Here is a 19,977-nt window from a genome sequence, read left to right as displayed (position 1 = left end):
ATGTATCATAATAAACGTTAAATTCAACAATTGGGAATCTTAAAACTCCCGCCAAATCCACTTCTATCTAACCTCAAAGTTTCACTTTCGCGCCAATTTGGCGGTTAAGTTTTGGCGCGCCATTTGGTGGTGCTTTCACTCTCTGCCGTCTCCACGTGCGCGCTCGTGGCATTTGGCGCGCAAAAGGGGGCATTTGCGGGTACTTAAAGCCCCACCATGTCTGCCAATGGATTATTTTGGATCACAAAGTGAAAGGTGAACCACTCTGGGTGCCCCATACGCCACACCTCTTTTACGCGAAGAACCTTTTCGGGGCTCTCTTATTTTTCTAATTCGAATTTCGTTGCGACAATTTTTTCTGGTTTTTATTTCTTGTTCAACAAAAAAGGGGCTTTTGTGTGTTGTGTCCCCGTGGGAGCCATAAACGGCCCAACAGCAACAAGAACAAGAGCATCGTGTGTGCCCGCACGCAGTGGATAACCCCCAAGAAAACGACTGGAAAATTAAAGGGATACACGATCACAGTCAGGAAGTGCCGTCCGGAAGTGGGGCTGCGCGACTTCCTTGATGGGGCACAGCAAGTGAGTGTTTCGTGGAAGTGAGAGTGAATTGAACAAAGTTAGTGGGGGGAGGCCGTCGAGAGTGAAAAGAAGGTTTTTTTCTTTTTCTCTTTTTTTCAATTTTTTTTAAAAGACTTTTTTCCGTTAAAAAATAAGTACTTATTGGGGTGCATCCAAACTGATTAAATATTCAATTCCCGGACAATGGCCTTAAAAAGTTTAAGACGAATAAAAAAGAAGCTTTCTCGGTTCTTCTTCATTTCATTTTAAATTATTTTTTGGCTTTTTTGCGTGGCGAGACGTGATTTGAAATGTTAAAAGAATGCAAGAAGAAGAAGAAAGTGAAGAATTGTTGAAGAACGTGAAGAAACCACCGAATGAGAGGCAGGGTGATCAAAAGAGTGCATCCACCACAAGCCTAAATGAGACCTTGACCATTTACAGGGCCCCACCGGATGGGTCGTTGGCCCTTTTCTTGGTTTGGTGGCTCAAGCAGCCATCGCGCATCTCCCGAAAATTATAGCAAAAACAAAAAAATCAAAGAGAAATCCCTAAAGATGTTGTCGATTGAATTACAAATGAACGAAGCACCGAAAGTTGCGATTCGTTGCAAATTCAAATTGATTCGAAAGCGCCGTGCTAAGTGGGATGCTTCACAAAAAAAATTACACAGAAGATTTTTCTTCAATTTATAAGCATTTTTTGCACATCATGAAGAAGACTCTCCAAAAATTAATGATTTGTACATGATGAGATGCATTTATGAAAGATCTCAAGTTGAGGGTTTGGGCAAAACAAGAAAAAAAAAACATCTCTCGGCACTCCCACACGTGCATTACTTTTTCAATATGCGCTCCTCCAAGCCTTTTTTTCTTGCACCTCACATTGCAAAATTTGCAAAGAGAATTTCATCCACAAGGTGACCCCAAAAACCAGAGATTTATTGCGCGAATTCTTTTTTTTTCTTTCTTAATAATAAATTAATCTTTGTGAGAAAATTAAATCTTCTCGCGTGCAAATCTTGCAAGTTCCTTACAGAGATTCCATCATACTTCACAATTTAATAATCAATTTGTCACAAAAATCAATTCAAGTAAATCAGAAGCTTGACAAGCAGTGAAGGATAGCATTGAACTCGCAATTCCGGTAATTTTTTTCCTAACATTTACAAGAGAAATTTCTGTTTTGAAAACCAGAAGCGATATTTCGTCAAAACTTCAGAGAAACTTTCGATGTAAAACAAAAAAATTGAGCAAGATCTTTTTTTTTTAATTTATTGTAGGTTACACCCTGTGTCAATCACTCCCCCCACCCCCTCGTAGGCAATAAATAAATTATACAATATGTGACGCACCTTCTTTTTTTTTGAGGTAACATTCTTGCGAATTCTTTTCATCAATTTCCAATAAATTCTTCATTGGAATGGCTCTTCCCAAGTAGCACAGTGTAGAGTCCCCAAATGGTCCGGAAGATGTTATGAGAATTTTGAAAATTATTAAATTCTTATTCAGAAGTTTGTTAAGTTTTTTTTCGATTCTTGATTCAAGAATTCAGGTCAAAACATAATTTTCTTTCATGTTTTTGAGAATTTCATTTCTTAAGGAATTTATACATCAGAGAAAATTATCAATGTATCAGGAAATATGCGAAAATATTAAAATAAATAAAAAGATGCGTAGACTTACCTAATGAACGTAAATTTGATTAATTTATCTTACTGCGTGTCCTTAATTATCAAATTTTCTTCTTAGCCCCGATTTAAATTTTTTTAGTTGCTGAAAAATTAAAAAAAATATATGTTATATATTTCTTAGTAAAAGATTTTTATTTCAAAGTAAATTCTTTTTTAGTTTATCAAAGACAGTTTTTTGTCTTTTTTCACATTATTTAAAATACAAAAATTAATTAATTAATCGATTAATTAAAATAAGTTAAAAGATTTCTTTGGGAAGGACATCCCTTGGCCTCTCAATATAACTTTCGTTGACTATATAAGCAATTCTCATATATCTATTTATATGTAAATGATGATATAACCGACGATTTCCTATTATTATAAAATCAATGCAATTGAGACGCCTGGTTTCTTCACAAATCTCACCTCCATTGTCATCAATGCTGTTGCAGTGAAATATAATTTTATCTTGTTAATTTTTGTGACTTTTGCATTGCTGCTTGGGTCATGCTCTTCCCAAATAGAAAACTTTGAGTTCTCTCTGAGAAAAAGTTTTTTTTTTTCATTCATTTGAAATCCAAAGAAAAGATACTCAAACGGTAAGGTCATCTTTAGAAATAATATTTTTTCCCTCTTTTATGCTATTTGCTCTCTCACATTTATCAATCGATTGATGATGATTTTTTTTTGAAAGTAGTTTCTTTTAATATTTGCTCTTGAACCATCACCACCACCACCATTTAAAAATGAGCGAAAATTAAAGAGCATTCCTCACAAAAGCTCAAAAAAATAGCCGTGAGGTGAAAAAACGTGACTTTCATTCCAACTTTTAAGGCTACAAAGTTCTCTGTCTCTTTAATTCTTCTCAATGATCTCTGTATTAAATTTCAAATTAATTTATGAAAAAATGTAATAAAGTAGGAAGTATAAATTTTACTGTGGGAAGGTCTTCCAGGTGAGCTGGGGGACTTTTCTGAGCCCTTCGCAACGAGTTTTATATATTTTTTAAAGTAAATTTGCAAAAGAAACCAAGAAAAGACAAATTTTGGCGATCTTGTTGCTATTGTAGACTTCCCACATTCCCCCCTAAAGACAAAAATTTAAAGAAAAAGACTCACAAAAGAAGTTAAACCGCCGTGATGGAGTGCAAGCAGAGTGTGTGTGGCTTACATTTCGCTTTCGATGAGGTGAACCAGATTGCACTGGTGACTCAGAAGAATGCGCTCCTCCGGCGGGGCGTGAGTCTGTGTGGAAGGCTGTGCTCACTCACTCTTTGCCTGATCACCCTGTTGCTTGCTTGTCTCTCCACCACAGTATAGATCGTCGTCTAGCTGCTAGCTCATAAGCGAGAGTGAAGGTGCTCCGCGCGCGCATTTTTCAAGTCGTCGTGTGACGATAGTTGTAAGAAAAGGTCAGTTGGTGAGGAGAGCGTCACACACCAGCCAACCAGCCGTAGAAGCCAATCAACATAATATATAATCTTATTGACACCGTTTGTGGCGAAATTGGCCAAAAAAAGTGAAAGTAAGATGGTCACTGACGCATCGCGGATGCTGAGAAGGTGAGTAGCATTTCCCGCTTAATTTTTCAACGAACTTTGTGCGCGCGCGCGAAAGTGCCGGCAGCGCTCTCTGGTGGTTCCGGGAGGTTAAAGTGAAATTTTTATTAATATGCTAAATATGGAGTCTCTCCTGCACGCGGGGGACCCCCACTTGGTGTGGACAGCAGGGGCGTAGCTAGAGATCTGTTCAAGGAGGTTTTCTTTTTTTTTTATTTTGAGAATTGAAAAACGTTGCAAATGGGTTGAGATTTAAAAACCCATTTGACGTTTATTTGCAAACGTATGACATTCTTTTCTAAAGATTAAGGGGTCTTACAAGGCCTTAAAAGGCTGGGATCGTTAAGTTTAAAAATAAAGAACAAACTTTAAAGCAAATTTTTATTTTTTCTTTATTGTTTTAAACGTTTGACGAGTCTCTTCAAACGTTTAACTAATGTCTTCTTGACACATTTTTGACGATTCCTTTCTAACGGTTGACGTTCATTTATATTTCCTTTCTAATTTTTTTTTGAGGGAATTTTTAGAATAAAAACTTTTAACTTCTGAAGGAGAGTTTTGAATTTTTTAAGGATGTTTATTAGACACCCAAATACACTGGCTACGCCTCTGTGTAGAGAGTGAGCCCCCCTCTTTGGGGTACCGTGCGATGGCATTTCCAAGCCAAGGTCGGGTACCTTTCACACCCGTGACTCCTATCCGCGAGAGTGGGTCATGCCGTGGCCACGTGGAGAGACCTTTTTGCCGCTCTCACGACAGCTAAAAGTGCAGCAGCAGCATTTAAATGGCATCCACACGGCACGAAGACCGTTGGAGGAATTTTTCAAACGTAACGACCGCCGTACTTTCACGCGTGCTTGCGCAATGGATCAGCTGGGCCCAACCTCTTCTCATCACCTTCTCTCTGTCTCTCTCTTTATCTCCCCCACAGAGGCGTCACTGTACCACTTTGTGTTGTCCTCTTCCTCCTTCAAATTTCAACTGTAGCCACAGATACGCTACCTATTGGTAGTCAGGTGAGTCTCAAATTACTTTAAAATAATTATTTAATAAAAAAAAACTCCCCGAAAAAAATCTTCTCACGGAGAAAATGTGCAATCAGTAGCAATCAATCTGATAATATAATTTTTCCCTCCTCAGGAGCTTTCTAATGCACTCAAAAAAATTATTAATGAATGTGCTAATTAATTATTTCCGGAAGCATATTAAAATCCAATATATATACTAAATATATGCTAATAATATGCAACACACAATTTAATAGGGTTTGGTTTCCTAACATTATTATTTTTCTTTTTTTTTTAAATATTAAATGGGACAGCAGCGTGCAGAGAAATTGTTTTTTTTTACTCATCAGAAGACGCTTCGAATGTTTTTCTTTCACGTCTCTATCACGCCATGTTACCTTTATCTTCCTTCTTTATTATGAAGCTACAATATTATTTGATTCAATTATTATTCAATATTGTTCCATTTCTTTGTTTATAATTATATTTTGATTTTATGTGTGAAAAAAGTCAAGAGTTTTCGTAATTGTGTGTGAAATTTTATATTGAAAAACTTTTTTAGATATAATATTAATTGGGTTGATGAAGATTATATTGGGAAATCGAAAAGTCAGGAAAAAAATTAACGAAAATAATTATTTTTGATTTTTTAACACAGTTTGTTAACCCATTATTATCAGTGAGATGGTTTTTAAGCATCTTAAGATTCTTAAGATTAAAAAAAAATGTTAATAAGTCAAGGAATAAAATTTATCACTTAAAAAAGAATTTTCATAGAACAGTCTAATTTTTCCATTAATTCTTTATCTTTTTACATTTTCTTGTGATTTTCTGTTTTCGGGATTTCTTCTAGAATCCCAGAAGTAAGATTCTAAGGCATTCCTAATGTTTTTAAGTATTATTTATTTAAAGTAATCCTATTGTGAATTATTATGAATCTTCAAAATATGTTAAAAAGGAATCTAAATATTTTTTTTGGGACATTTTGTAGAGAATAAATTAAGCTTTAATCGGAAATTGAATATTTCTAGACACGTTAGAATAATAAGACTGAAAAGTAATAAAAAAAAATTTTTTTTAAAATGTCCAAAATAAATCGTTGGCTGTTTGAACTTATCTTCAAAAAGCTTTAATTAAAAAAAATTAAGATTCTTTTTAATTACAAAATCATACGCTAATTTAGGTTCCACAAAATGGGTTAAAAAGTCATAAGACGAAAATCTTTAAATCTTTCTAAAACCGTTAATTTCTACTGAAGAATCTTTTAGAATCTTCTTGAAAAAATAAATAATTAAAATAAATCATTTTGTTCTTAATTTTTTTGCAGACTTTAGGGGGCTTATCGGCTCGTGAAAAGCCAGAACTGTCTGAGCACCTAAGCGCTGTGATTGGGGAAGATGTAGCTAAGAGTATTGAATATAAGCGTCAAGTTGAGGAAGCCGAATTGGGTTCAACAGCACGTCCACCACCCCTAACAACCCCCAGCAGTGATTCCACCCCCAAGTCTCGTATTCAGATTAAGACAGCCCCCAATGGTGTTGACTACGAATACGAGTACGTGTACTACTACTACGACGAAGATGAAGATGCCAATAAAACTACAACTGCTAATAATCAAGAACGTGGACGGAGTAAGTATCAAACAATTGAGAGAACATCAAAAGCACCCCCACAAGCTGATGAAGAGAAACCCGTTGCTGAGGTAGAGGAACAACAAGAAGATGAAGAGGAGGAGAGATTGCCGCAAAATACGAGATTCCCACCAAGATCGAGGAATACACCTGAACAGGTAAGTTGTAGATATAAATGTAGATTTTGCAATTTTTAAGCACATTATTGTCTGTTTTGCAGGCATCAACAGAAGCACCACCTGCTGCAAAGGTGAGCGTGAAGCATCCAAGTTTGGAACTCGTGGACAGTGATACGTTCAACACAGCTGATAACAGGAATTTGTATTCAACACCTCAGCAAAATGATGGTGCCATGGAGAAGGCTGCATTTGATTTGTATGTAATTCTGCAGAATGAAAAAATGGCCGTTGATGCAACTGCCGAAACTACAACGAAGGACGCAACAACCGTCGAGGCTACAACTGAAATTGAAACAACAACACAAGAAGTCACAACAACCACACGCAGGACAACCACGACAACAACCACAACCACAACAGAAGCACCCGCCGTGGAAACGCGTCGTATTGCACAGAATAATGTTGCAGCAGGAACGAGGAATAGATTTAAGTTGCGTCCTGGCACAACAACAACCACCACGGAAGCTCCTGCTGCTGAGAAGACGGGCTTTGTGTCGAAGAGTCGTTACGGGGGTAAGCCAAGTGGGAGCAGAGTGAACACCTTTGGACGCAATCTCAGTACCACATCTGTGCCATCAACAACAAGTCAGACTGAAACCGAAAGTAAACCTTCTTTCGGGACACGCGGTACAAGAAGTGAGTTTGTTTTTCTTTACATTCCTCTCCCACTGAAAATTTTATGTTGAAGGCTCTCCTTTTCATGCAGCTCGCAATCGCTTCAACATCCGCTCAACGACTGAGGGTACGTCTCAAGTACAAGCTGAGGAAACATCCACAACTAGCCGTCCTGCGAGGCCACGGGCAACATTTAGTGCACGATCAAGATCCCGCCTTACAACGGTGGCACCGTCGGAGGAGGTTGCCAATCGCACGGAGACTACAACAGCACGTCCTAGAATAGCCCTGCCTAGTCGTCCAGGTGCCAATAGACTTCTAGCTCCACGGAAGAATCCTCTGATTCGTGGTTCGACTCCTGCACCAAGTACCGAAGCACCTGCTGCTGCTGCTGCTGGTGAAGACTTGGAAGAGTCCGATACTTCACCTGAGACACCTCCAATTCGTCCAGAGCCAGAGAAGGTAAGGCCTTAAAAGGCTAGAAGACTGTCGAGTTCTAATCAGGCTAAAGGATTGCTCAAACAACGTGTAAGAAACTTAAACTGTTAGGAGTTTCTTTAAGAAACGGATTTTCGATTTGATGATCAGTTAACTATATTTTATTAAAAGCCGACGTTTCGGGTTATTTAAGTCCTTCTTCAGGACCTACAACAGTACCGAAGAATACAAAAAAATAAGAACTCCTCACATTATTCATGGTCGTTCTCTTTCTTAAACAGTTATCAGTTAAAAATGTTTTTCCTGCTAAAATCTTAAAGTTTAAAGCCAACTTTAAGGCATTATTTGAGCATCTATAGAGCCTCGTTAGAACCTAAACTAAATGATTTCATTGAAACACACTGTGGATGCATTTTAGACATCAAACTATCTGTTTGGACAGATTGAGAGCACAACAACTAGTCAGAGTGGTTTAAATCGACTGAAGAATCGACCACGTATTCAAATTCAACCAGCTGAACGTCCCAAAACCACCCAGAACGTTTTTGCCAATCGTAAAGTCAACCCATTGATTGCTCGACGACAATTTGGTGTAACATCCAGCACATCGGGTTTGTTTTCTCTCACACTCACCCCCTTTACTTCCTTGACTCTAATTCATCCTTTTTCTATCTCCTCCCCGAGCAGAATCCCCACCGGAAGTTGAGGAAACGGAACCACAATCGGAAGAAGATAGCGAAGATGCTGATACAGCAGAAGATAATCATCCGGAGCAAACTGAACCACCATCATCTGAAGCTCCACGTGGTTTAGGACTTCTCGGTGCTCGCCGGCGACTGCCACTACGTCGTCCGGGAACATTATACTCAGGAGCTAATTGAGCTCCCATTTGCATGTACTTAATTTCCCCTCCCAATAAATCCAGGTGCTCCTGTGAGAAAAGTTCTGTATTTTTTTTTCCGTGAGATTACTTTGAGAAAGGAAGAAGAAAGAGATTTTTTTGACATGTCACTTGCGGCTGCTCTGTGCACTAGAAATAATCTCGCGTCGCTTATAGATGGGTTGGCGTCGTGTTTCCCCACCTGGGGCTTTTCTTCGTTCAAAATCTTCTGTTTTTGAACGCATCACGGCACCCATGGAGCTACTGGAAGTTGATACACGATGTGGACGCCTCTGAATGGGTTCCTCAGGGAAGAATACTCTTTCCGTTTGGGCTGCTGGTGATGCTGCCAGCGATAGGGTACCTGTTACAGTTGCCAATGACCGTTGAGATGCTGAATTGATTGAAAATTTGTATGAAATTTGGGCACAAGGAAGTAGAATAAAGCAGCAGATAAGACAGCAAGACAAGACAGCAGGTAAGGATTCAGGACGCAGCAGGAAGTTAAGGCAGGATAATGCAACAGAACAAATAAAATTATGAGAAGAAGACATAACAGATTAGCAGCTGAATTTAGAACACTAGAATAGCAGGATCAGAAAACAGGACATAGCAGCAATACAAGGCAATAGAATAGAGCATTAAAATAAGACAGACGGATAAGACATCAGGACAAAGTAGCAGGATAGGGTACGACAGGGCAGTAGAACAGAGCAACAGGATCAGATAGCAGAACAGAAAAGTAGGATAAAGCAACAGAATAAATAAAAGCAGGAGAAGACAAAACAAATTAGCGGTTGGACTGAATTTCAAGCCTTCAAAGAAGTTAAGCAATTGGAAGGAATTAATTCAGTTAACTCACTTTTAGCATGATCTGAATGCTCTGATGCACTGGTGTCCTCAATGTAGGGTATATCCTCGAGATTATCTCCCACATGGAGAGGTGCTACGGTCACAGGGATCCTGAGGGAAGCTGAAAGAACTCCATGCCCATGCAGGACTAACGGTGAAGACATTCTCCTTCGTTCTTCTTCATCTCTTCTCGTTAGTCGTGGTGGTGCCACTTCTGGTGCTTCTGCAGCTCTCCTTTCGCATAGCCTATCAAGAGCTGGCCCATGTGCCTCCATCATTTCCGCATAAACTTCATCCATGAGAGCTGCTGGTACCAAGAAAAGCTCCTCTTGGTGATCAATCATTGTTCTGCAGCGAAGCCACAACAAGAAAAATAATTCTCTGTATTTAATAAAAGATCACAGAAAAAGAGAGAATGTGGCTACCTTATCACATTGATAGCATCTAGACGTTCTTCGACGCGATCATCGTCAGCCCTGAGGATATTTGGGGCAAACACAGTGGCCAAATTCGTGCTGTCCATGCGATTGCCATCATTTGCAGCACGTGCAACGTCCGCCAAGAAGGCCAACAAGGCACGCAATGTATCCCGATGGGCGGCAGGTAGTAGCTGAATGAGATGCGCCAGAGCTTCAAGCTGAAGCCGGCGATTCCGGATGCGCTGTGTCGCCAGGAAGGTGGCATAGAGAGCTCGACAGAGAAGTGGTTCAGGTAGATCACGCAGAAACTCCTTGAGGAGCGTTGCAATGTCATGTGGGCAGTGGGAAGCCTCAAAAGTTATTCCCGTGGGTCCTGCTCTCTCCCATTCCTCCCTCAAATGCCGCACACGACGTCTTGCTGGTGATACCCGGAAGATACCCACCGTACTCAAGCCATGTGCTAAGATGTGATCTATGCATGCCCTCACGATGGCTGGTACTCTCGGCGGGGGTGTACCCTCATTCCTCACGTCTCCCTGACTCAGTGATTCCCCCATTGGTGGTGCATCTGCAGCCTTTGATGGGAGACTCTCGCACGATCCAGCTCTCACGTGGGTCACTGTGTCCAGCGGGAGGGCACCCACGGATGCTCTCCCTGATCTCCGTGCTGTTGCACGCACCTCATTGGCCAAGCACTGCTCGAGGCCTAGGCCAAATGTAGCTCCTGCCGATCTACTGTCATCCTTCTTATTTGCATCGAAGAATCCCGTTGTTAGGGCTTTCCGTTTCAAAAGGAGAGCTCTGCGTTTTGGTTTCTCCTCCACGGGTGCTTTATCCTCCACGGGAACAGCCGAAGCACCAAAATTTAACTCCTGGAGCTTCATTGCTGCTATTCGTTGGAGGATTTTTCTCTCAACAGCCGTCAACTCCTGCAGATCCATATCCTGCAGAACAATACGTTGTCCCTCATGGGATGCCCAGACACCTTTGCCCTGAAAGAAAAAAAAATCATTTGCTGAAGCTATACAACGTTTAAATTGGCCTTGCAATGAAGCTCCGCCCACTTATGGCCAAAAAATAGCCAATAAAAACGGCTTTGTTTGAATTAATCAGCCAATCAGAATTAAAACATAAATTATTCTTCAAAAATTAATTAAATAATCAAATCCAGTGCAAAGTTAATTAAAATAGAAGAACAAACAATGCCTACCTGCGGTGACCATTGTGCTTTAGCTGGTGGCACTTCAGTGCTGGGTCTTGTTTGACTTTTGGATCTTCCCCGCCAGATCTTCCTGGAAAGGAGTGGTCCCACATTGCTTGATGATTTGGATTTGTGCACCATTGGCGCTGTCTGCGTGTCCGCCATTTGTCGCGGTTCTATCAAAGGTAAATGCATTAGAATTTCCGGTTCCACCTGGCAGCCTTTCTCCTTCTCCGTGTCCACTGCCATTGAGACTATAACAACGCGATCGTAATTCACGCTCGTAAATTGCTGTTTGGATTCTTTCGCGGGTTTCTTTCGCGCCATCCGAAGGTAACGCTTAATGGTATCCCCAACGGATTGGCTCACATCGTCTGTACGTCGTGTGGGCTTGGTCGTGGGTGCTTCGGGTTCTTTCGTGGGTGATCGCGGAGGTTCAGGATCAGTTTGTGTGGCTTTACAGGGATTACGATGGGTACTGTGATGACGCCCCGAACAGAGCCCATCGAAGCTCAAATGTCGCTCGAGACGCTCAGCAAAGCGCCGTGTGGCACCCACAGCCCCGGGGTAGCTAAGTTTGCGTGTCCAGAGGATAAAACGCGGCTCTGCCCGACAGACATCCTGGAAGTGTTGCTCAATATCACCCGTTGTGGCATCGGGTGCCTCCGGGAGCAAACGACGTCCCGCCTCGGCCATATATCGCCATGTTTTGCGTGTGAGCAACCACCGTTCACGCACGCGCCGTCCCTCGCGCCTTCCCATTCCCAAAATTTCTCTGGGGGCACCACTTGACCCACACAACTATGTGCACCACACGATGTACCCCCACGCACCGCACGATGCCCCAGGCCACCGCTCAAGGGCACCCCGTTTGACGCTATCTCCACCAAATCACGCACGACTCACGCACGCACACGTCCCCAATCGCAACGGCAGGTGGACCACCTTTGCGTCGGCGCTACGACGCCTTCGCACGGCTGCGCGAGCACCCTCAACGGAGACACATACACATACCTCCTCAGCTGCTGCTCCCACTTCCGCCGTCGCGGCGTCAAGATCTTCCCGGATGCACATGCGATCCGGGCAAAAAAGTTTAAAGGGTGTGGGTGGTGGATCAGCTAGCCAGATGATAAACACACCCCTTGTCTGCACACGCTGACACACCACGTTGCCTTCTACGCAGGCGTCCACGGGACACGACTGCGCCGCGACGCTTGTACCAATTACAGCAGCCCGCCAAATACTTTGTCTTCTTCCCATCAATTTAAATTTATTAACTGCCCCTCCCTGCAACTGTTATACATACCCGGAAGCAGGGGCGTAGCCAGAACCAAATTTTAGGGGGGGTTTTCACTTTTGAATTTGTTCGACGAAGGGGGGGGGGGGCTGGAAAAAATTTCTTCTTCTTCTTCGTTTTTTTAATTGTACGGCTTTTGAACTCCTTCAAGGTCCATAAAATGGTTTCAAACCAAGTTTTTGATTTCATTTTTTATAAGAACAAAATGTTCCCACAGTAGCGATCATTGGGTGAAATTCACTAGTCATCTGTCTAAAACACTTAAGAATTTCATAAATTTTCTTACAAAAAACTTCTTAAGATTTTCTAAAGTTTTCTTAAGAAAAATTTAAGTTTTTTTTTAAGGAAAATATAAAATTTCTTAGTGGGCCTGGGGTGCAGTGGATAGAGCGCTTGAGTGCGCATCCAAAGGTCGCCGGTTCGAATACAGAACCCGGCAACGCGCCCCATCCGCCAACGTGCAATTAGATCACGTTGACCGGTTGGATCAGGCGATTGATACACTCCTATCCGTAAAATGGCCCACACGTGGTAGTATCTAGCAAGGCCTACTTCTCCGCAAGGAGAACAACAACATCATAAAGGGCGGCCGGCCCTGTTCCTATATGGGATGTAGCGCCAAAATATTTATTTATTTATTTATTTATAAAATTTCTTAAGTTTTCACAATCAAAACTATAGAATTTCTTTAGTCAGGCTGAATTGGTTCAAATTCATTTTTTTTCAAAGATTTTTTCTGGTGGTTTTCGGGCATCTAAATTAGAAAAAAAACATCGAAAAACATGCATTTCGCCCGATTCAACCTGACATAAAAAAAAACTTAAGTTTCGCTTACGAATACTTTGAAAGTCTTAAGTTTTTTTTCTGAAAAAATTTAAAAAATTTAAGAAAAATAACCAATTTGTTTTTAAAAAAATCTATGACAAGCAGTTTTTTTTAGATCCATTTAACTATAAAGAAGCCAGAGATTTCAATATTCATAGTTAAGCGGGGTTGTAAGACGATCCGAAGTGAATATGTGGAATTTGAGTGACGTTTTTAAAGAAAGAAATAAAATTTTCGAGAAATTTTCTGATCAGGGAAGTAAAAAAAGGAAATTTTTCGTGGTTATTTTTATATAACAGTATTTTTTGGAAACTCTAAATTCTTGTTTTTTCTTTTAGACATTGAAATTGACATTAAGAAAAATTTAAATTAGAATGTTTGGATAGAAGAAAATGAGAAAAAAACGATCCCAAAATCGAAAATTTTAGCGATTTTTCTGATACTTGTTCAATATGTTCTTGAGTTAATTTGACTCGAGGGGGGGTTTTAACCCCCAAAACCCCCCCCTCGCTACGCCCCTGCCCGGAAGTCTTTATTTTTTGCTTCTTATGAGGTCAAGAAAAGCTCAAGAGGTCAACCACAAGATAAATATATATTCTTTAATAAAGACATTCCCTGTACAAACAGTCCAATAAATAGAAATGAATAAATATATAATCGAGGTATACAAGATTTTATATATTTTTAAGAGTCCACAGAGATGCTTTCGATGGCCACCTGTGTGCGGGAATTGTGGGCTTCGTGGGTTCCTTCCATGCCTCCTTCGGGCGTAAAAGTTCAGCTGCCCGTCGTGGCCGGAAGTATGTATCTGCAATTGATGCTCCCTCACTACGTTGAAGTTTTATCCGCAGCACATCCCTTTCCGGGGATGGTGGTGCCTCCAGGGTTGCTGCTGACGAGCAACGTGGCACATCAGCTGGTGGGAGCTTCAAACGATCCAATAGTTCATCCGGAAGGCGCCATCTGGATGTATCTTCATTCCACACAGCAGCACGACGAATTGCATCCACATCCCAATGCCTCCCATCCTTCCTCAGTGCTGGGCTGGCTTCATCCAGAAGCTGCTCATACAGCTTAATACTCCGCTCCAGGCGACGAATTGTTTCGAGATAATCTGCACGATCGAGCTGAAATTCCGCCTGAAGGTCATTAATCTCCCTCTGGAGGCTCTTTATGCGACTCTTTCGCTGTCGCAGAGCATCCTTTGTTGCTTTCAGCTCCTGCTCGATGTCCTCATAGTGCCCTTGAATTAAATCCCTTGCTTCACATTCTTCAATCTTCGCCAGGGCATCCGCGAGGACTGCTTGTCTCTTCTGTGCTGCATTTTGACGTTCTTTTCTCTTCGCCCTGACTTTCTCATCCCCTTCACCACCCACTAGGACATCCTCAACGGCTGCAATACGCTGAACAAGTTCCTGTGCTGGTGCTCGAGCTGTTTGGGATTTAATTTCGAGCGTTTGAGATTTAAGGAGTTCAATATCTCGCGCCAGGGCATCCCTTTCCGCCTCAACAGCCGCCAATCTTGCTCCCTGATCACCCTGCTGCAGCATTGAACGAAGACTCTCAATTTCCTGCCTATACTGCTTCAGCATTGTATCCTTGGGATCTTCGTTGACTTTTGGGCGATTTGAGATCTTCTTAGCTCTACTGGCATACCTGAGGGTTGAAAGAGTTTCCTCATAATCCTCCCAACATGGTGCAACACATGCAATCATGAGTGTCCTCGTATTCCCACCCAGTGAATCCTGCAGGAGTCTCGTGAGTTTGGAATCCCTGTACGGGACATGCTTGGTCGTGGCATCTGTGGCTAAGGCACTAATAACATTCCCAAGAGCTGCAAGGCTGAGATTAATTTTTGTTGCCTCCTTGAGACGTTCTCCCGTCGCACCTGTTCGTGTTTGTCGTTCACTCCCCGCGAGATCAACGAGATTCAGCTTCCCACGCGTTATTGCCTGCCCTGACATCTTCTCAAGGCACACCGTGAAGACACTGTGGCTCCTACTACTGCTGGCATTCATGAGGGTTGCCCCAACAATTCGTGCTGCTGCACCACGTCGAAGGAGCTCTTCGCATTCCTCCACATTCCGTACTGGATGGCGCGTCAGGGAGAGCACATTCACCTCTCCGGACGGAGTTTCACGCAACTGCAGCCCACCAGGGGGCATACTTGCACCAGGTGCCAGGAGATCTCGTATTGTGTCATTGTAGATCTCCAAATAGCTCACGAGAATGAGGTATTTTGTGTCTGAATCCGCAGCGACGGTTGCTTCAAAAATATGCTCAAGTGCACGCGATATAACACCCCTGGAAGCTCCACCCCCACCCATTGTGAAACTCTTCCCACATCCTGTCTGTCCGTATGCAAAAATGGTCCCATTGAAGCCCTCAAGGCATCCCTCAACAATGCCAAAGCAAACATCCCCATAGAGAATGTCCGTTCCCACCTCAGGGCCGTATGTTCCATCAAAACGAAACACCTTCTGTGGTGCTGCTGCATCGGTGCCATGTTCCAGGTTCACAGTACACTCCTCCAGTTGAACAATCACCTGGAAAAACCAACAAATTCCTCAAGTTTTCCTCTAAGAATAATTTTCATTTTAAATAAAATCTCCTTTCTTACCTTTGAATTCTTCTCCCTGGCACCTGCTGGACGACAGCGCACAATAACTTTCACATTTTCCGACATTTCCACCACGCAAAGTGAAGAGAAAATTCAAGGAAAAAAATTAACTCAAATCCTCTTGCTTTGAACCCGAAGAATGGGGGTAGTTCAGCATTTTTTTTTTGGAGGGAAACTCCAGGAAAAACCAATAAATGCGGGGACTCCTGGTGAGTCAACAATTTCAACTAATAAAATGGAACATTGTGTGTCTGCGACAAATTTCAGGTAAATACGTAATTATCCCTCTCAAGGTCAATTTTTTCCTCCTCCCCCACACACAATGGGGTTCAATGGAAGTGTGGGTGGAGGGACAGTGGTCAATATGAAGGAAAAATCGATTAGTAACCACGCGACACATTTCAATACAACCCATTTTCGGGGGATTTATTGGTCATCAACATTCAGCAAGAGGGGGTGTCACGCAGCAAATGCAGCAGCAGCGTGTTGTTGGACAAGGATTTTCACAAGAATAATAGTTTATTGACCGAATTTATATAAATTTTGTAGGATATTTTTAACCCTTTGCCGTCTGAATGTGTTAAATTGTTATTTAATTGAATATTTTTTGTGATAAAATCGAATGAAGACAGGAAGAGAGTTAATCAGGCGCCTCCATTGTTCTCTATATAGCAATTAATCATTAAATTACCAGGCGCCTCCATTGTGAATTGCAATGGAGACGCCTGGTACATCCTAATTATATTTTCTAATGCATTGTTTATAAAGATTCAGAGCACATAAGACATTCAATGAGAATAATTTGAGCCATTTGAGCAAATTACATAAACTTAATGAATAAATAAAGGATTTTTTGAGAGCTTTTCAAAGATTTTTTTTTTACCTATTATTTTCCCAAAAAATAGGCCAATTAAATAAAGAAAATACAAGAAAAATTAAAGCAAAGAAGTTTTAAAGCGAAAATGAGAAGAAAATTAAATTTTTCTTAAGTTTTCTCAAAGTTTCTTAAGTGAAAAGAAATATAAAAAAAGTTCTTATTTTTTTTTATTATGAATTAAATTTTTTTGAAAAAAAATTCTCTCGAATGGAATTCTTTACCTTGCTGAATAACCAAAATTCAAAAATTAATTTCTGCTTGGAATTGGATAATTTGCTCAATCATCAGCAGAAAGCCCAAAAGAGATGATCCTCTGTTGCTAATCCTGCAGCAACCTTCTTCTGCAACCACTGCTATTGCAACCAATGTTACTCCTCCTCAAAGCAGCATGTTGCTGGCCGTTGAGTATAACTCTCTGCTGCTGCCAAACTTGGTCTAATGCGCGATGTCTTCCCCTGTCTAGTACTTCCCTCCAGCTGGTGTTTCTCTTTCACTTTATGTGCCTTTCGTTGAGTCCCATTGCTCCATTGTTTTGTGGCGCAATAAGGTCAGCACCATTTGCAAGATCTCTTGGTGGAAGAGAGAGGGCAACAACGTTGAATTTCTACTATAGAAGAAAAAACCTCTGACTGAGAGAAGAAAAACAGGAAGGTGAAAAAATTTTTTTTTGATTGAGAAAACGCACCTTGGAGCAATCTAAGGGGGGAATTTTTAATTTTGGAAGTGAGAGGGTAGAAGAATAATAAAATTTGAAAGAAAAAAAAATTGACGAGGCCATTTGGTGCAGTTCCGGAGTGATTCCCCCACAAATGACAAGAGGCTGTGAACCCCGAGACAGCCTGTGACTACAACCCATCCCCGTGCTGTACTTAGGGGTGCACGCGTGGAGATGTCCCTGAGGTATTGCTGAGACGACGTGGTTGTGTGGAAGAGCTTTTTTTTTCAACGGAAACAAAGAAGAAAATAGAGGTGGTCTCTCAAAGGCACTTCCGGGATTGCAAGAATGGGGAATTGCCTCAAGAGGTCCACACAGGATGACATTTCACTCCTTCGTGGGAGCAATGAGGGGAATCGTGAGCTCACAGATCAGCTGGGACCAGTACCTCTCTATTCTGTGAGTTTTCTGTTTTTTTTTCTCTCTCTGAAGAATTTTAATTAAATTTAAATTTTCTTTGTTGCAGGAAATCCTTCAACCCGTTTTCTATCCCTCACCCAGCGTTAGTCGCCCCGCAACGCACCTCACGGAGGAGGAACAGGTGAAGATCGCCAAGCGCATCGGGCTGATTCAGCATCTACCCATTGGGGCGTATGATGGGTGCAAGAAGACGCGCGAATGCGTCATTTGCATGGCTGAATTCCTCGTTGGGGACTCCGTACGCTACCTACCCTGTATGCATACCTATCATGTGGCCTGTATTGATGATTGGTTAATGCGTAGCCTCACGTGCCCCTCGTGCATGGAGCCCGTGGATGCAGCCCTACTCACCAGCTACGAGACATCCTAGACCCGCGTGCGCGCCTGAGTAAGGCATTGACTGTGATTGATGATTTAAAAACAAAAAAAAAAATTGTACGATATAAGTTGTAATGGCGGAAGATTTTAAAAAAGAAAAAGAGAAAGAAGGGAGCACATTATGCGATATGTTGGGCTGGGGGGAGGGGGGGTTGTAACCTAAGGCGGATGCTAAGGATATCAGAAATGGATATTTGATGTTATATTATGTAAAAAAAAACAGATGTACATTATATTATAACAAAACTATATATACAATAAAAAGAAATATAACAAGATCTTACCGAAAGAACAAATTTTTAAATTAACATCAGAAAACATCCCTTAGAATTCAAGATGGCTGCCATGATCTAGCAAAACAAAATGAAAGTTCTGCAGTGTAATTCATATTAACCGCTTCAGTGAGCTTAACGAAGCTCAAAGCTCCCCCTGATGAGTGATTTAAGCAACATCCAGCACAACAGACATGTCGTCTAAAAAATCTCGCCTAATGTTGTAAATCACAGTGAAAAGATATTTTGATTACAAAACACCCCGCGGCCTCCAATAAACCAAAGAAAAAGGTCAATCAAGCTTCCCTTTTGTGGGGAGTTTCTGTGAGCCTCCAAATCATGGAGGTGTGTGCAGCGCAATATTTTTCCTCCCTCAATGCAATTGCGGCTAAAATTGCAGCAGATGCAGAGGCTACAGTTGCTTCCTTTGAGCATCTGTGGAACACCATGGAACCCCTGGAGAAGGCATCAACACTCACGGATGCTCTCATTGAACCGGAAGTTGTGCTAAAATACCTCCGGATGGCGCAGGAGCCACCGCATGTGGATAAGAGTGAACTACAGCAACCAGCAAATAATCAGGATGAGCACGGAGCTCCATTTCTGTGGCACACCCGTAGTCAATTAGATCTAGTAAATCTGGCTCAAGCTTCACCCTGTGGGGCACTTCTAGGTGCTCCCACAACAAAGCAACCAACCAGGTAAATGATTCAACGCCATCAGCATCATTTTTTTTAATGCTGAATTATGTTGATTTGAATGTGTTACAGTTTGTTCAAAAAGAAAGAATTTGAAATATTTTTTTTTCAGATTCCCAGCCAAAGTCTCAAAGCCCAAGGCCCCACCTCCACCACCCCCCAAGGCAAAGCCACAGCAACAGGCCACGACGTGCAATGAGAAATCTCACGCAGTTGTCATTTCATCGGGAATCCCCAATGATGACACAGAAGCCCTCGTGGTTACAACAGAGGAGGAGGATGATGAACCAGAGGAACGTATTTCAGCTCATAGCCCAGCAACGGAGGAGAAATCTCTGCTCTATGAATACTCAGCAAAGGCCGATTATGACTTCCTCAACAACTGGTAGAGCTTCAATTATATACAATACTCCTCCCACATAATATAATACATAATATATCAATATTTATACGCGATCTCTTTTCTACCAATAAACTAGTGAACAAAAAATCCTTAAAAATTGGTTTTAATTGGCTATTTTAGTAAATTTTTTAAAGGGCAAAAAAATAAATTCAAAAAATCGTATTAAAAATAAATAAAAATAAAAATAAAATTTAGTATTAGAGAAAGATTAAAAAATTCTATAAATAAAAAGCAAAACGTCACTGAAAGAGGTTTTCAGGAACCTTTTTCTTTTTCTTAATAAATGAAATTAATTGTGGTAAGACTTGATAAAAAATTTATTAAATTTTATAAATCGAAACGTCGTTGAATAACATAAAACTTGGCATAAAAACATTTTCTTAATTGTTTTTGAATTTATTGTGTTCTTTAGAAGTAACCCTTTGATTTAGGTTAGCTTTTGGCAGCTTTCAAGATT

The 19,977-nt window shown here is 41.2% G+C and overlaps 5 protein-coding genes across 12 annotated transcripts; 3 read left to right on the top strand and 2 right to left on the bottom strand.

Annotated features, from left to right (window-relative positions):
* The first annotated feature begins 228 nt into the window (after nucleotides 1-228).
* LOC129793776 (mucin-2) lies at nucleotides 229-8,605 on the top strand. 8 transcript variants are annotated; one of them, XM_055834102.1, is made up of 8 exons: nucleotides 229-581; nucleotides 3,550-3,796; nucleotides 4,725-4,809; nucleotides 6,128-6,589; nucleotides 6,652-7,246; nucleotides 7,317-7,687; nucleotides 8,106-8,274; nucleotides 8,351-8,605. In XM_055834102.1, exons 2-8 carry the CDS (start codon nucleotides 3,765-3,767, stop codon nucleotides 8,542-8,544), a joined length of 1,908 nt encoding a protein of 635 aa, XP_055690077.1. In that variant the 5' UTR covers nucleotides 229-581; nucleotides 3,550-3,764; the 3' UTR covers nucleotides 8,545-8,605. The 8 variants fall into 8 exon arrangements, with proteins under 8 accessions (XP_055690077.1, XP_055690071.1, XP_055690074.1 ...); XM_055834096.1 differs by having other exon boundaries at nucleotides 8,082-8,274; XM_055834099.1 differs by having other exon boundaries at nucleotides 7,299-7,687.
* On the bottom strand, nucleotides 8,593-12,003 carry LOC129793775 (rho GTPase-activating protein 6). Its single transcript, XM_055834093.1, has 4 exons — nucleotides 11,025-12,003; nucleotides 9,821-10,806; nucleotides 9,406-9,743; nucleotides 8,593-8,937 (listed from the first exon to the last, which is right to left on the bottom strand). The coding sequence occupies exons 1-4, from the start codon at nucleotides 11,775-11,777 to the stop codon at nucleotides 8,672-8,674; spliced, it is 2,343 nt and encodes a 780-aa protein (XP_055690068.1). The 5' UTR covers nucleotides 11,778-12,003; the 3' UTR covers nucleotides 8,593-8,671.
* Nucleotides 12,004-13,710: 1,707 nt separating this feature from the next.
* LOC129793774 (osmotic avoidance abnormal protein 3) lies at nucleotides 13,711-16,058 on the bottom strand. Its single transcript, XM_055834092.1, has 2 exons — nucleotides 15,758-16,058; nucleotides 13,711-15,683 (listed from the first exon to the last, which is right to left on the bottom strand). The coding sequence occupies exons 1-2, from the start codon at nucleotides 15,821-15,823 to the stop codon at nucleotides 13,812-13,814; spliced, it is 1,938 nt and encodes a 645-aa protein (XP_055690067.1). The 5' UTR covers nucleotides 15,824-16,058; the 3' UTR covers nucleotides 13,711-13,811.
* A 1,049-nt stretch (nucleotides 16,059-17,107) lies between these two features.
* On the top strand, nucleotides 17,108-18,443 carry LOC129793773 (RING finger protein 11). Its single transcript, XM_055834091.1, has 2 exons — nucleotides 17,108-17,748; nucleotides 17,816-18,443. The coding sequence occupies exons 1-2, from the start codon at nucleotides 17,638-17,640 to the stop codon at nucleotides 18,137-18,139; spliced, it is 435 nt and encodes a 144-aa protein (XP_055690066.1). The 5' UTR covers nucleotides 17,108-17,637; the 3' UTR covers nucleotides 18,140-18,443.
* A 142-nt stretch (nucleotides 18,444-18,585) lies between these two features.
* LOC129793772 (uncharacterized protein C1orf198 homolog) lies at nucleotides 18,586-19,617 on the top strand. The gene is made up of 2 exons (XM_055834090.1): nucleotides 18,586-19,120; nucleotides 19,230-19,617. Exons 1-2 carry the CDS (start codon nucleotides 18,759-18,761, stop codon nucleotides 19,504-19,506), a joined length of 639 nt encoding a protein of 212 aa, XP_055690065.1. The 5' UTR covers nucleotides 18,586-18,758; the 3' UTR covers nucleotides 19,507-19,617.
* Nucleotides 19,618-19,977: the final 360 nt, after the last annotated feature.

This window comes from Lutzomyia longipalpis, chromosome 3 (genome assembly GCF_024334085.1).
Source record: "Lutzomyia longipalpis isolate SR_M1_2022 chromosome 3, ASM2433408v1".
In the NCBI taxonomy this organism is placed as follows: domain Eukaryota; kingdom Metazoa; phylum Arthropoda; class Insecta; order Diptera; family Psychodidae; genus Lutzomyia; species Lutzomyia longipalpis.
This window is presented reverse-complemented; position numbering and strand designations above follow the sequence as displayed.

What these genes read in the sequence shown, in the direction of transcription:
- LOC129793776 (XM_055834095.1), top strand. Translation starts at nt 3,765, where the DNA reads ATGGTCACTGACGCATCGCGGATGCTGAGAAG. An exon ending in CGGGACACGCGGTACAAGAA is followed by an intron (nt 7,247 to 7,298) that starts GTGAGTTTGTTT and finishes TTTATGTTGAAG; the next exon opens with GCTCTCCTTTTCATGCAGCT. An exon ending in TTCGTCCAGAGCCAGAGAAG is followed by an intron (nt 7,688 to 8,081) that starts GTAAGGCCTTAA and finishes GATGCATTTTAG; the next exon opens with ACATCAAACTATCTGTTTGG.
- LOC129793775 (XM_055834093.1), bottom strand. Translation starts at nt 11,777, where the DNA reads ATGGGAAGGCGCGAGGGACGGCGCGTGCGTGAACGGTGGTTGCTCACA. An exon ending in AAGCACAATGGTCACCGCAG is followed by an intron (nt 10,807 to 11,024) that starts GTAGGCATTGTT and finishes TTTTTCTTTCAG; the next exon opens with GGCAAAGGTGTCTGGGCATC. An exon ending in GATGCTATCAATGTGATAAG is followed by an intron (nt 9,744 to 9,820) that starts GTAGCCACATTC and finishes GCTTCGCTGCAG; the next exon opens with AACAATGATTGATCACCAAG.
- LOC129793774 (XM_055834092.1), bottom strand. Translation starts at nt 15,823, where the DNA reads ATGTCGGAAAATGTGAAAGTTATTGTGCGCTGTCGTCCAGCAGGTGCC. An exon ending in CCAGGGAGAAGAATTCAAAG is followed by an intron (nt 15,684 to 15,757) that starts GTAAGAAAGGAG and finishes TGGTTTTTCCAG; the next exon opens with GTGATTGTTCAACTGGAGGA.
- LOC129793773 (XM_055834091.1), top strand. Translation starts at nt 17,638, where the DNA reads ATGGGGAATTGCCTCAAGAGGTCCACACAGGATGACATTTCACTCCTT. An exon ending in GACCAGTACCTCTCTATTCT is followed by an intron (nt 17,749 to 17,815) that starts GTGAGTTTTCTG and finishes TCTTTGTTGCAG; the next exon opens with GAAATCCTTCAACCCGTTTT.
- LOC129793772 (XM_055834090.1), top strand. Translation starts at nt 18,759, where the DNA reads ATGGAGGTGTGTGCAGCGCAATATTTTTCCTCCCTCAATGCAATTGCG. An exon ending in ACAACAAAGCAACCAACCAG is followed by an intron (nt 19,121 to 19,229) that starts GTAAATGATTCA and finishes TTTTTTTTTCAG; the next exon opens with ATTCCCAGCCAAAGTCTCAA.